The 14858-nt window shown below is 42.3% G+C and overlaps 1 protein-coding gene across 1 annotated transcript; it reads left to right on the top strand.

Moving 5' to 3' along the window:
- Positions 1–2105: 2105 nt before the first annotated feature.
- Positions 2106–13882, top strand: MED7 (mediator complex subunit 7). The gene is made up of 2 exons (XM_037500027.2): positions 2106–2257; positions 8841–13882. Exon 2 carries the CDS (start codon positions 8858–8860, stop codon positions 9557–9559), a length of 702 nt encoding a protein of 233 aa, XP_037355924.1. The 5' UTR covers positions 2106–2257; positions 8841–8857; the 3' UTR covers positions 9560–13882.
- The last annotated feature ends 976 nt before the right edge of the window (positions 13883–14858 follow it).

The raw sequence follows: 14858 nt of genomic DNA, 5'->3' as shown, positions 1-14858 counted from the left end.
GCAGACTGCAGGGAACAGGCATTAATAGTAACTCTCATCCAACGTGCCTTGTTTGAACTAGATGAATGAGCTGATAAAAATCATTTCATAGGAAGAAATAGGGACTGGATATGAAGTATTTAATTTCTAGTTTCCATTTCTCCTGCCTGGACTGATCGACAAGCAGAGACACAGTGTCATTGACTAATAAGAGTTCAGAGATTATTGTTTATAAACCTACCAATGGGGTAGTAAGACAGACAAAATAATTGCTAGGTAACATGTTAATACATGCATTTGTTTATTTTGTTTATTTTTCTTTCCATTCAAACTTCCTGAGCGTAGAGTTTTGTTTCACTCACTGCTGCATTCTTAGTCCTTAGGAGAGTGCCTGACAATGGCAGGTATTCAATGAACATTTATTAACTGGGAAAAAGATCATAATCATTTACAAATGAATTTTTGTGGAAATATTTAAAGATGAAGTGATGATGCCTATGGGTGTCTAATTGTTGATGCTGGGTTTGTAAGTGTCTGCAAGAACATTTTACATGTAAAAAATAAGGTGATTGTGAGAAATGTTTTCCAATTTACCTCTTTAAAATAAGATTCTGAGAGAGGCTGGGGGGGAGGGGAGGGCATACTTAATATAGGAATCTGCACATACACACATGGCATAGGTTACATGCAAATATCATGTGATTAATAATCTGTTTTCTTTGAACTGGAACTCTTATTTTGAACTGAGAATTCTGCCCCAGAGACAACTAAAGAAGTGTTGGACATTGACATCATCGGGAGAACAGAGATGTTTTCCCAGGCCCAGGAAAATAGGGTGTACCTGGGTCAAGATGACCAAGGAGGCAACAAATTCTGGGGACATGGTGAAGATCAGGCACCAACTGTAATGAGCTGTTGTGGTGGGAGGATGTTTGTGATTAACTGTGTTTGTTTAGTTCACTAGAAAAAAGCTAACTTGAAATGAGATGTTAGAAGGGGCTTTTAAGTTAAAATACCCCTGTTCTCTCAGATTGCTTGCTTTCCAACAATAAATTGTTCATTATAGATTCAATTTCTGTCTGTATTCAACTGGCATTTTCCAATTACAATTCTTTGATTTTATTTTTAAAAATCCTGTAAGTTCCCCATAAGAATTTTTGACACATCCTATGGAAATAACCTCCAAAAGAAACCTTTAAATTTGAATTTTAAAAAATTGGTAATCTGTTGCCTGGAAACATAATAGACATCTCAGAATTCCTAGTTGAAAATAAAAACAACTGAATGGTGAAGAAACAGAAATTGAAACATGTTACTTATTCTCAATCACATTCACAAATATCTCCAGATGAAAAAATATTTAAAAGACATCTAAAGTCCATTTTACTTTACCATAATACGTATTTTTTAAAAAGTCTTGTTCTCAAAAATTTCTTTTACATTTACCAAAAGAAAATTCTATTACCTATGGGGGATTAGTGTTAAGTATTAGTTTAGCACAGCCTATGATGTAAGAGTAAGATCTTGGAATCAGGCATATTTGGCTTTAAATGTGACTGCTTGGGATGAATTGTGCTACTTGAGAGACATACATAATTGATTTGTGTCTAGTTTTCCAGGGCAAGTGACATTCAAATCAAAAGGATAATGTCTGGGACCCTGGAATGGACTAAGTCTCTCCCACATGAAGAATACTTGATAAACAGCATTATCATTATTGGGCATGTATCATTCACCGTCCTTGATAGAAGTGTGGATATAACAATACTCAAATATTGTATATAAATGACTGACAAAAAAGTAAGATGATAACAGTAGGAAACAACTTGCTCTTTTATTAACTAACTCCGTTAACTGAACCACCTTATTTATTCTGTTATTTTTGGCATTGAGGTTAGAGTCTACATAATTAAAAAAGAAACTCCTTATGTATATTTTCCAACTTCGATGTAGCGCATACGGATGCCATATTTCATTTTTAAAAAAGTAAAAAAAGCCAGGAGACAGCACCCTCCGAGTTTACTGCTGCAAAGTACACAGAGGCCCGCCCCCACGCACAAGCCCCGCCCACTACCACAGCGCCCAGAGGCGGGCGGGAAGTCTGCGCAGGCGTAATATCGAGCCGTCGTCCAGAGGCGGGACTAGAGCCCCTTAACGGACAGCTCTTTCAGCCAATTCAGAGCCGGCATCAGGCGCCTCTTCCTGGAAGAGGAGGAGGCCGGAAGTCGGATTTGGCTGCGGTCGCCAAGGCGGGAGCTACTGTAAACCGAGAGCTGAGGTGAGTGGGCGGCGACGGCTCAGTTCCCCGCCGGGGAGCGTTTCTCCTTGGGGAGCGACTCAGTGGGGTCGGAGGAGCCGGCACCTTGTGCTCTCGCCGCCTCCCACCGCCGCTCCGGGCCCGGTGGTCGGGGGTACCCGGGCGAGGGAGACCGGCGGCCGCGGGTCGTCAGAGCTGGGTGCCCTCGGCTCGGCTCGGCTCGGCTCGCGGCCTCGTCCTGCGCGTCTTCCTCAGGCCAGTAGTGAAATCTGCTGACAGGGGCGGAGAGGGGTCCTGAGTCGCGTCGTCGGAGTCATCTGCAGGGAGCCTGCTCTCTGGAGACACAGTGGTCCCTCCCGGGGGGTGGGGTGGGGGGGCCTGGCCGAAGCCCGCCTGCTGGGGCGGACCCAGAAGGTAGAAGGTGAGGCAGGACCGACTCTGAAGTGCCACTGGAGAGTTGAGAGAGATAAACATAATTTTTCGTCATATGTCAAGTCCCCTTCGTACAATTAAGTTTCCTAAGCTGCAGATTTGCAAGAGTTTGCACGGAGCAGCTAAAAGGACCTGGGATGTAGGGTTAGGATTCTTTCTTCTGGGCCACTGGTTCATTTCTTGATCTGACGTGAACACTTGCCAGGATCTCAACTTGGGATACTCATCTCTTCAAGTGAAATCGATCGTGTGCTTATTAGCTCGTAGACTTGTCATGAATACTAAGAGAGGGCAGTTGGCTTCGGAAAAATTACAAATAAAGGAGTGCAGGTGCACCTTGAAAGCACAAAACTGGGCTCCCCACCTCAAAAGACTTGAGTGCACTGAGACTTGGGGGGGGGGTATTAAAAAGTTTCATCTTGAAGAACCAGGTTAAGGACAGTTCTCTGATTTTGCTAATTATGATGTAGTTATAAGCAGACATAGCTACAGCAGGGAAGGATTTGGGGGTCTAGGAATGAGCCACCAGTAAGGCAAATGAGGACAAATGTTAACATTTGGAGAGTCCGGGCGAAGAGTATAGTGCTTTTTGTACTGTTCATGAAACTCCTAAGTCTGAATTTATGTTAAAATTTTAAAAAGTGAAAGTTGGCAATAGCTACAGGTCTTCCTCAACTTATATTTGGGTTCCTTTTGATAATACTGTCATAAGTTGAAAATATTACAAGTCAAAAAAGCATTTAATATGCCCAGCCTAAAGAACATCATAGCTTAAGGAGGCCTACCTTAATTGCTCAGAACACTTGCATTAGTCTGTAGTTGGACAAACCGGTCTAACACAAAGTGGATTTTACAGTCGTGTTGACGATCTCATGCTTTTTATTTACTGTGGCACTGAAAGTGAAAAACAGTCTGTAGAGTGTGTTGTTTATCCTTGTGATCTCCAGGGCTGTTTGGGAGCTTCGTCACTGCCCAGCTTGACCAGAGAGTCAGCACCACATGTTGTTATCCCAGTAAGATCCAGATGTGTGATTTCTATTGACTGTATTTGTAACTATCATAATTGTTTGGTACATAATCGAAACAGTCCCCACACACCTTCGCCTCCTTTACTTTCATAGCTGTATTGTACTCTGTAGACATTTTTTCCAGCCATATTTTATCATGGTTTATTTCCAACTTTCCCAACTCTTTTCAAATATTGCTGCGTTAAACATCTTTATATACATTTATGTGTAACTGCATTGGCATTTTTGTAGGATAAATTTCAAAGAAATAGAATTTTAGATTCAAAGAATATCAGTATTTAAAATTTTGATACTGGGAAAGGAGGCTAAGAGCAAAAGGTAGAGGGGTACCTGTGGACTATAGTGAAGGATTGTTAGTACTTTGGTAGTGGATGTGGTGTGTTAACATCATTTGAAGAGATGTGAATCTGTATCGATTATCTAATTTTAAAAAAGGGTATAAGCAGAGTTGTAAAAATAAAATAGAATTTTGGTACTGCCAAATTAAATTCAAAATATATATTTATTTGTTTTCCTATCCGTTGTATATGAGAATTCTCTGTAATCTCTTGGGTGGTGCTGTCCTGCCACTTAAAAGTGTTATGCACTGATCACGTTGGTGGGAGCTGAGGTGAGTAGGGGCTCCACTCCAGAACGTCTTCCTGTAGGGCCAGAATAGCTAAGAGACCACTTCTAAAATTGGGATGACCTCGCTGAAGAAACTGAGAGGGAGGAGAATTGCCTCTGCTGGAATCTAGAATCTGCCACAAAGAAGGTATTATAGTATATGTTGAATGATGGACTGTTTGAAATCTTGGTCGTCTGTTAGAATAAAAATGTCCCTTTGAAAAATTTGCTGATGAAAGTATTTTGGTCTGAATCAGTTTTCCCACCTTTATTCAGCATCTGCATTTTCATCATCTTGCCTATTTTTCCTTTCTCTATTAATATGAGTTTTTTAAAAAATCAGTAAGTCTTTATTAAGGATAAAGCTTCCTAATCATTGTTTGAGGTACATTTTTTAAAACATTTTTTTTTTTTATTTTTTTTATGCTTTTTTTTTTTTTATAGAGGCATGTTTTATTTATTTATTTATTTTATTTGCTAGTTTGTTTTGTTTATACATGCACTGGGTACAGTCAGAAGCATGGGAGGGTGAGAGAATTCACCAGAGCCAGAGCGGGGAGCAGAGCAGGCAGAAGGACAGAAGTACACTGCTGAGGGGAGCAGCGGGCGGCAGGAGAGGTCTGCGCGCCATGTGGGACCCTCCTCTGGTGGCCAGGGAGCAGCCGGGGATCGAACCAGCGCCGCAGAGGCCGCAGGCAGCTTCGCAACCCAGTGCTCAACCACTGTGCCACCGGGGAGGCCCTTGAGGTACATTTTTTAAAAAAGATTTATTTATGCATACAAGAGCTGGGGTACAGGCTAGAGGCACGGGGGTTGAGAGGATTCACCAGAGACAGAGTGGGGAACAGAAAAGGCAGACTGACCAAAGTACACTGCTGAGGGAAGAGCGGAGAGGAGTACACTGCTGAGGGAAGAGCGGAGAGGAGTACACTGCTGAGGGGAGCAGTGAGCCAGGAGACATCTGCTGTGCCATGTGGGCTGCTCCCTGGCGGGCCGAGAATCGAACTCGTGCTGCAGTGGCTGCAGATAGCTTCATAGGTTGTGTCTTAACCCTTGCGCCACCAAGGGAGGCAGGGAGGCCCTGAGGTGCATTTTTAACAAATCAAACAACATTTATGATATTTGCCCTTTGTTATCTTGCAGATATTTTTCTATTGAAAAATAGGATTGGTCACTTCTAAGTATTTACCAAAAAAAATGCCTTCAAAACACTTAATTTGAAGGGATATATGCACCCCCATATTTATTGCAGCTTTACTTAAAATAACCCGGAGCTGGCAACAACCTATGTGCTCATCAACAGACAAATGGATAAAGAGTAGTGTATCTATGTATGTGTCCTAACACTGAAACACTCTGCAGCTATCAAAAGATGGAATCCTGCTGCTCTCAATAATAGATGGACCTAGAGGGAATTATGTTTAGTGAAATAAGCCAGAGAAAGATAAACACCGTGTGATTTCACTCAATACCGAGAGGAAGAGATGAAATAAATAAATAAAAATCTGTGAACTTTTGGGCTGTAACACCTATTCGTGGTTATTGGAAGGGAAAGGGGTTTGAGTAACTGGGGTAAAAGGAGTCAATTGTATGATGAAGTATAGAATTGGACTTTTAGCGGTAAACTTAATGTAATCTATACAGAAGTCAGCTTTTAATGATGCACTCCCGAAACTTACATGTTAAAATAAAAAAAGAAAAAGAGATTGTCTTAATTTTGTTTATGCTAGAGCTTCCTGTACGAAATTTTTAGATTTATTTTTGGTAATAGCTTGTAGTTGGTTATCTTTTGTAGTTTCCCTTGATAGAACAACACTTGAGTGGAGGCAGTGTTTCTTGTTTATCCTTGAGAGAGCCTGTAGTGTGGTGTGTGGGAGGTTAGGCTCTGGATCTCTTCCTTTGCTACTTACTTTGTGACTTTACTCAACTGATTCAACCATTATGAGCCACAGTTGTCTGAGCTCTAAAGTGTAAAAAGTGGCTTTTTCTCCCAACCATGAAAATATTTAAAACAGTGCCTAGCTTATAAGGTGTCCTCAGGCATTACCTGTCATCATAACCAACCTCCCTGGGTAGTAATTGTTGTACAGGGCAAGCTGAAGGAGTGAGCATTAATTAAGGATGTGTGCACCTATTTCCAAATTCCCATTGATTTGGAGCCCTGTTGAAATGAATGGAGCTGCTCAACAATGTTTGTGGAGCACCTGTGTGCAAAGCTTTGAGCACAGTAAGAGCTATGATCAGCACAGCCTTTCCCTCATGGAGCTGATAGACTAACCAAAGGAGACAAATTAGGTACTGGTTTAAAGGAGAGAGAGGGAGAGGGGGGAGAGAAGCAGGATCTGCTTTAGCTGCGTAATTAAAGAAGTTAATAATTTAAGGATGACGTTTTAAGCTAGTACGTGAAGCAGAAAGAAAAGCATATGGAAAGATCCAAAGGCAGAAGCGATTGGTAGCATTCAGGACTTGTGAGTATGGATGGAAGACAATGTTGGTAGGAAATAGGAAGAAAGACAAGGTGTTTATTATGTAGAAGACTGACACTGAAAGCAGAAAGATCCCTCGGGAAACCATTGTATTCTAGGTAAGAGGGAATAGTGGCTTGGTCAGAACTGATGATTTTGAGATCTGGAAGATATGGTATCGAGGGGAGATTGATGAAAAGGGAGGATTAAGTCTTTCTTGAGCTTTATGGCTTGAAACACTCATTGGGAAATGGGATCATTTTGCTGAAAGGGGTTGTGTGTGTGTGTGTGTATGTGTGTGTAGTGGATGAAATCATAGAATAAAAAAATGATATTTAAGTGTGAATGCCCTGTGAACATTCAGCAGGATCTTAGGACTGGAGATAAAGTCAGAAATGCAAACCAGCATTTCTCCACCTTGGCACAGATTATTGACATTTCAGGCTGTATAATTCTTAGTCGGGAGTGGGGGCACACTGTCCTTTGCTTTGTAAAAATGTTTACCAGCATCCCCAGCCTCTATTCCTTAGATTCCAGTAGCATCCCCTCCCTCTGTTATGATGTATGCTTCCTGCTGGGAAAAATTACCCCTGTTTGAGAATCACATAGAAATGACATTAGGAAAGAATTGAGGTCACCCAAGGGAGAAAATATAAATCAGAGGTCTAGAACTGATTGTTGTAGGTAAATTATTGTTGACCACACACTGCTTGTCAGTTTCTGAATTTCATTAACCAATATTTAAAATTGAAAGATTCACATTAAAAATCTGTATTTGCTCTCAAAAAATCAAGAAACTGAGCAACTGTGAACCTGTATTCTCACATCAGTGCCTTTGCCTGGAGGCGTTGAAGTCTGCATGCATGTGCTTTAATCCTTGACTTAGAGGGTTTTCATCTTTAAGGTGCCTGCCTTTTCCCTTTGGTGTTTGAGTTTGTGGCTCCCTAATTTAGAAAGAGGAGGACCCAGGACAGCTCTCTGAGGCACATATCATTAAAATTTGGATAAAGAAGAAGGCAGTAAAGGAAACCAAGTGGCCAATGAGGTAGTAAGAAAACATAGATGTACAGGTTCCAGAAGCTGAGGGAGAAGGGAAAGTGTGTGGAAAGGAAGAAAATGCTGCTGATGCTGCAGTGAGGTTAAGATGACCACAGAAAAAGAGCTGGTTGTGTGACGATGGTTGATGACCTGGATGAGCAGTTTTTGTGGAGGTAGAAGTTTGAGGCCAGAAAGGGTAATAACAAAAAGGAATAAGCAGAAGACTAGTTAAAATTGTGAACTGTGGAATATAGCTAGCCATCATCATGGGAACAGGGTGCTCATGGTGACTGCCTCACTAGATTCTCATCAGCAGCCTGTGCCTCACAGCTGCTCTTAGACCTCACAAATTCTGGTGTAAGAAGGTGTTACATCTTGAAAACTTGACAAGGTCAGTCCAGATGACCACTTGGAATCTTCTCGTTTCATGATACAGCTAAGCTTAAAGTGGGTTTGAAAATCCTGCAGTAGATGTGTTATGTGTTCATAAGAAAACGTAGAGTATGTTACAGGAAAAAAAGAGGGGGGGGGGTTTGTGGATTTGGGTCATCATTTCCTGGTTTCAAAACTCATGATATTAGCTGTCTGGAAGATAGCAAGGTTAATTTTGCCATATTTATTAGAGTTTTAAGTAAGTGTTTGCCTTTGGAAATCAATCTATAATATAAGGCATCATCTTGTGCTTGTGCTTGTGGCGTTGGGATGGGGAGACAGGAACTGTGTAGCTTGACTAGATAGGGAAGTAGAAAATGGGGTTAACCAGTGAGGGGTGTGTGTCCAGGAAATTTTCTTCATAGATGAAGGATACTATTGAGTAGCTGAAAGAGTTAAATAGGTAAGAAAAAATACTCGGATGGATGAGGGTATACCACCTAATTAGAAAAGAATGGCAGCCTTTCTCTATTGAAAGCTGAGGAGATCATTTTGTCCTGGGCCCGGAGCTTCAGAAAAATAAGCAAATTTGCCTGTAGTGACCCATTGTGACAAGTTGGTCTTGCAGCTCCACTCCAATCTTTGTTTTGTTTCTCTTTGTAGGTTCTCCATCTTCCGCAATGGGTGAGCCACAGCAAGTGAGTGCCCTTCCACCACCTCCGATGCAGTACATCAAGGAGTATACGGACGAGAATATTCAGGAAGGCCTCGCCCCCAAGCCCCCGCCTCCGATAAAAGACAGTTATATGATGTTTGGCAACCAGTTCCAATGTGATGATCTTATCATCCGCCCTTTAGAAAGTCAGGGCATCGAACGGCTTCATCCTATGCAGTTTGATCACAAGAAAGAACTGAGAAAACTCAACATGTCCATCCTCATTAATTTCCTAGACCTCTTAGACATCTTGATACGGAGCCCGGGAAGTATAAAGCGGGAAGAGAAGTTAGAAGATCTGAAGTTGCTTTTTGTCCATGTGCATCATCTCATAAACGAATACCGACCCCACCAAGCCAGAGAGACTTTGAGAGTCATGATGGAGGTGCAGAAACGACAGCGCCTTGAAACAGCTGAGAGGTTTCAGAAGCATCTGGAAAGAGTCATTGAGATGATTCAGAATTGCTTGGCTTCTTTGCCTGATGATTTGCCCCACTCAGAAGCAGGGATGAGAGTAAAGACTGAACCGATGGATGCTGAGGATCACAACAATTGTACTGGACAGAATGAACAACAGAGAGAAAGCTCAGGTCACAGGAGAGACCAGATTATAGAGAAAGACGCTGCCTTATGTGTGCTCATTGACGAGATGAATGAGAGACCATGAAGGGCGTTTCTTTTTCTTTGTGCTTTTCTTTCTTTCCTTTCATTAAATAACATCGTATGTTAGTTAATTTGTGCCTGGACAGTCTTAAAGCAAATGACCAGAAGTCGTGTGAATGCCTTGACTCCCCATCTTTATCTGTTATGAGATGTGAGGCAGTGATTTCACCTTACACAAGCGTGGGCAGAGGAGTGTGCCAGCATTACTAGAGAATTCACCTTAAAAAGCAAAGTGTGTGCTGCTGTCTTGTGGAACATGCCTGTTTTGCGAGTTGCAGTAAAGTGGTGAAGATATCCTCAGTAATGGCAAGCTTTCCTCCTTGAAAAGTAGATTTGTAATTTGCTTAAAGAATGATAGATAAATAAAGGATATCAATATGTAGATGTGAAATTGAAACCTTTAGATTTATTTCAGTTAAAATTTGCTTCATCTCTGCAGGGCCAGTGGGCCTTGTCCTGGAAGATGGCAGCGTGTCCAGGTGTGGGGGAGCGGTGCTCCTCTCAGGAAGGAGAGACACCAGACAGACCCAAATAGCTGCTCAAATGCTACACGTTTGAAAACTTAACTATATGAAATCAGACCTGTGAGGATTCAGGTACATCTCTGGACCCCCTGTCATAATGAATATTCCTGAGAGTTTGAATGAAATGAAATATCTGGAAGAATAACCTGGATGCCTCTTTGCATTTCCAGTGTCCAAACCCACACCACAGAGAACAATTTCATGGTTTTGGAGTGGGACCCTGGCACTGCTTTTAAGAAATCTGTAGCTGGTTTACAGGAGGATTGCAGGAGGAGGATTGCGTAGGCAGGCCCTACCTGAGTTAGCATAGTCATAGTTGGCTTCATTGAAAGGATACTGCGTGATGTTGCGTGACGAAAGTATAAAGGAACAGGTAATGCTGAAGGGGGCTGGGTGGGTGTCCGGGCCAACTGGGACTCAGGCTCCATCCAGACCCTCTCTCCTGTCTGGCTTCTCACTTTTGGCTTCATTCTCTTAATAAATCAACTTCCTTCACAGTGTGGATGGAGAAAAAGGCTACTCTGAGTTCCCAAGTGTAAACTTTCAGCACCATTATCTGGGATTTGTCTTTCAGTACAGATTAACAGAAGAGGTGGAATTTACCAGTCCGCAGTGGGGGAAGTAGGGGCGACATACCTGATTTCAGCTGAGCCAGTCAGCTGGAGCCTGGTCCTGTAAGATGGCAGTGTGTCCGGAGGAGGGGGTGCGCCTTTGGGAAAGGGGAGGCACCAAATAGACACAAGCAGCTACTCAAAACTAAGTACCTGTACTTCTGATACAAGAGCAAAATAACAGGTACTACTTCATCTTCCCCACACCTGCCTGAGTTCTGCTTTACCATTCATTTGTTCTTTCACTGCACACATTTTATACTGTCCTTTCAGGCCTAACACTTGTCTAGATAGTGGCACAGGAAGTGGGGATAAAAGTAAAAGAAAAGGTAAAGAGAAAGTGAGTTACTGAAGGTGGTTACTTCATGCCTTAGCCATTCATACATCATAACGCTCAGAAGCATCTTGGGCCCAGTTACTTTCCCATTGCCTGCTCAAATGCCTCATCCACATTATCTATCTTTTCAAGTCATGTATACATTTGTCAAAGGTTTTGGAAGATGATATCATGTGTTGTGCTGTATTTCAGAAAAAAGTCCTGTGCTGGGCCCTGAATTCACTGGTAAGACTACAGATGCCTCATGAGAAAATAAAAAGTTGGCACGATTTGAAGGAGAAAGGCTGTTATGGCCACTGTGTAGTGAGGGAAGTGTTTGGAGCTGGGGATGCTGACATAGGGCAGATAAAGTTCAGAAGCGTTTGTCCTCAATGAGGGGAATCAAGAGCAAACACACAGGGCTTAGTTGACATTGCTCTAATCGCCTTATATCTATCAAGTCATTTCATCCTCACCACAACCCAGTGAGATCGGCATTCTTTTCCAACCATATCGCAGATTTGGAAGCAGAAACTAAGAGGTTAAGTAATTTTCCCCAAGTGACCAGCTAGTGAATTGGAGAGGCAGGATGGAAATTTCTCTGGCTTCCAGTCTAAGCATCAGCCTCCATCCTTTGCCACCTCTCACTGCATCATAGTATCAGTAGTCATTGGTCATCAGTATTGGCACCAAGGATGGAATCCAAGATCTTTGCCCTGAAGTCCACACTCCAAGACACCCCATGATTCTGGACTGAGGAAGGGGTAAGTTCGTAGAGCTCCCTCTGTGCAGTATCTGAAGGTGAGTCTATGCATGTAGGCGTAATCTTGCGAAAAATTCCTCTCGTGAGGTATTATACCCATTTTATAGAAGTGAGCTTCAGTGTGTGCTTCCCTGGTGGTGTACATGGATGAGAATCTAGGCCAGGAGTCCAAAAGCTTTTTCTGAAGCCAGTTTCTAAATGTTTCAGGCATTAGAGGCCAAGTTCTGTGTCACAACTAGTAAATTATAGAGCACAGAACAGCCATAGGAGACACGTAAGCAAATGAGCGTGGCTATATGCCAATACAACTTTATCTATGGACTTGAAATTTGAATATAATCACATGTTAATGAAATACTAATTTTTTCTCAACTATTTACACATGTCAATCAAAAAATGTAGTTGACAGTTCTAAACCTGGAATGTTTTTGGAAAAGTGATGAAATAAGAAAAATGATAGGACTGTTCCTAGTCTATGAGAGCCTGGGTAGAGAACTCTTAGCACAACTTCTGGTGTTCAGTAAGCTGTCAGAAGTTAGCTGTATCCTCAATGTTTTGGTTATTGCATTTGGCAGTTTGAAGAGATGTAGGCACCCCAAGTTTATTGCAACATTTACAATAGCCAAGAGGTGGATACTACCTAAGTGCCCCTACAGTCCAATGATGAGAGGTGGTTTATGTAAACAATGGAATACTATACAGCTATAAAACATGATCTTGTCTTACAAGTAGATGGATGAATCTGAAGTGCATTATGCTCAGTAAAATAAGTCAGAGAAAGAGAAAGGCCATGATTATACTCATATATAGTATATAGAGGACACAGATGAAATACAAAATTAAAATTTTGGACTATACAGCCAATTGTTACCAGAAGGGTCTGATTGAGGGGGTGGTTTATCCAGACATTGGCATAGAGAAGGATAGATTTGACTTTTAGTGATCTATGTATTATATACTCACACAGATTCCCTATGATGCACACCTGAAAGTTATGAAGCGATATTATTCAATTTAAAAAGGAAAAAAAACCTAGAATGCAAGAATTAACATTTGCAGTGTCATGTTGCTGCCAGCAGATGGCGCCATCATTCCAGCTGGGAGCTGCAGCTTGCAGAAGAGGGACTCAGATGGAGGCTCCCAGAGATGCTGCTAGTGATTCAACAAGTGAGCCTTGCAGCCTGTACCTGTCTGTGGCCAGCGCCATCTTTGTCATGGGGAGGACAGGCTGTGGGTTTTTAAAAAATAATCAGTGTTACATAATCAGTGAATAGGCGCCTTTGATTAGAATCTATTGCAGGGCTACCTGGACCAGTGCTGGGGAGTCCTCTGGTGCTATGGTTAAGACGGGACAGTGATAGGGGATGCCTGTCACATCTGCTTGTCACATAGACTAAGTTTTCTGAAGTGCAGCAACCCCCAGATTTGGCATGAGATGTTGAAATGATGGGGCTCGGGTGGGGAAAGGTGGCTGCAAGGATGCATGGTGTCAGAAATGGAAGAAAAGATGTGTTTTATATTGAGACAACAAATAGATGAAGTATAAATTAAAAATTTGGGGCTGTAAAGCCATTTAATTGTTACCAGAAGATAAGTTGGAAAGAGGTAAATAAAGCAAGACAAAGGGACAGTGGTATGGGGAAAGGTAGAACTGGACTTTCAGTGTTGAAATTGATGTATATACTCATGTTGACTTTCAGTGGTGCATCTCTGATGTGTAGGGTGCTATATAGCAATATTTAATTTAGAAAGAACAGAAACAAAAACAAATCCAAATATTAAGAACTTTCTTGTAGTGTCATGATGCTGCCAGCAGATGGCGCCATCTCTGATTTGGGAGCAGCAGCCTGAAGCAGAGGAGGGGCTGCTAGTGATTCAACAAGTGAGGCTTGCAGCCTGCGCCTGTCTGTGAGCAGACGTGGGGAGGACAGGCTGTGGGTTTTTTCGAGATAACCAGTGTTATGTAGTGAATAGGAGTGTTTAATCAGAGCCTTTCTTGCAGGGCTGCCTGTACCAGCGCTGGGGAGACCTCAGGTACTGTAGTTAAGAGGAGAAGGTGACAGGAAGATGCTTGTCACATTTGCTTATCAGATAGACCAATTTCAGTGATGTGACCATCCCCCCAATACCTTTAGGTGTAGGGAAAAGGGCAACACTGAAAGGATGGGAGTCTGATGGGGAGGGGTGGCTGCCAGGATGCACTGTGTCAGAACTGCAGGAAAAGATGCCTCTTGGGTCTTTACTGTTTTCCACTGTCATTCATTTGGACTGTTCCAACTGGGCCAATCATCCAGGGGTCTGGATTCTGTAAGATAGCAGTGTGGGAAGAGGGGAAGCGTCTCTCAGAGGAAAAAGAGGCGCTGAGCTGACAAATAGAGCCACTCAAACTAAGCACCTGTCCACTGTTGTAAAAATAGCAAAATAAATAGGTGGGACCTCTTCATAGTCTCACTTCTGACAGTGGTCCCCACTCACATGTATTCATTCATTCATTCATTGTGTTCATTTAATGGGTATTGAGCCCTCTCAATTGTGCTGTGCATGGGTAGTGGGAGGAAAATGGAAGAAGGTAAAACAAAAAGTCAGTTAGTTTAGAAGGTGGTGAGTTCCAGCCTTAACCATTCATACATTTCAGCAATCTCAGAAGGACCTTGCTTCCTGTGAATTCCTGTCACCTGCTCAAAATGCCTCATTCAGATTGTCTTCTCTTTCATGCTTACATCTGTCAAGGGCTTTGGAAGGGAGCCTCAACTGTGCTGTACCTGAGTCAAGTCCCTGCTATGTCCTGAAAACAGCAAGTGTGAGCGTCTCATGGGAAAATGAAAAGTTGGCATAATTTAGCCTAAGGAAGATGGCATGTTGGCATGAGAGAGGCTACTATGACCACCAATAGTAAAAAGAATCTGGAGCTGGAGATGCAGAGACAAGGCTGGTACAGGATTTAGAAGCCAAGGAAAGGGCTTTGGTTTTGTCCTGACCCTGAGGGAAATCAAGAGCAAACAAAGGGCTTCTCTGGCACTATTTTAGTCACCTTACATACATCGTCATTTCATCCTCACCAAATCCAGTGAAATCAGGATTATTTTTCC

The sequence above is a fragment of the Talpa occidentalis genome, unplaced genomic scaffold (assembly GCF_014898055.3).
Source record: "Talpa occidentalis isolate TD23 unplaced genomic scaffold, MPIMG_talOcc4v2.1 talOcc4.9, whole genome shotgun sequence".
NCBI lineage: Eukaryota > Metazoa > Chordata > Mammalia > Eulipotyphla > Talpidae > Talpa > Talpa occidentalis.
The sequence above is the reverse complement of the archived record's forward strand: the minus strand, read 5'-3'. Positions and strand labels throughout refer to the sequence as shown.

Bases quoted from the DNA above. Each gene is read 5' to 3' on its own strand.
- MED7 (XM_037500027.2), top strand. From the start codon at position 8,858: ATGGGTGAGCCACAGCAAGTGAGTGCCCTTCCACCACCTCCGATGCAG.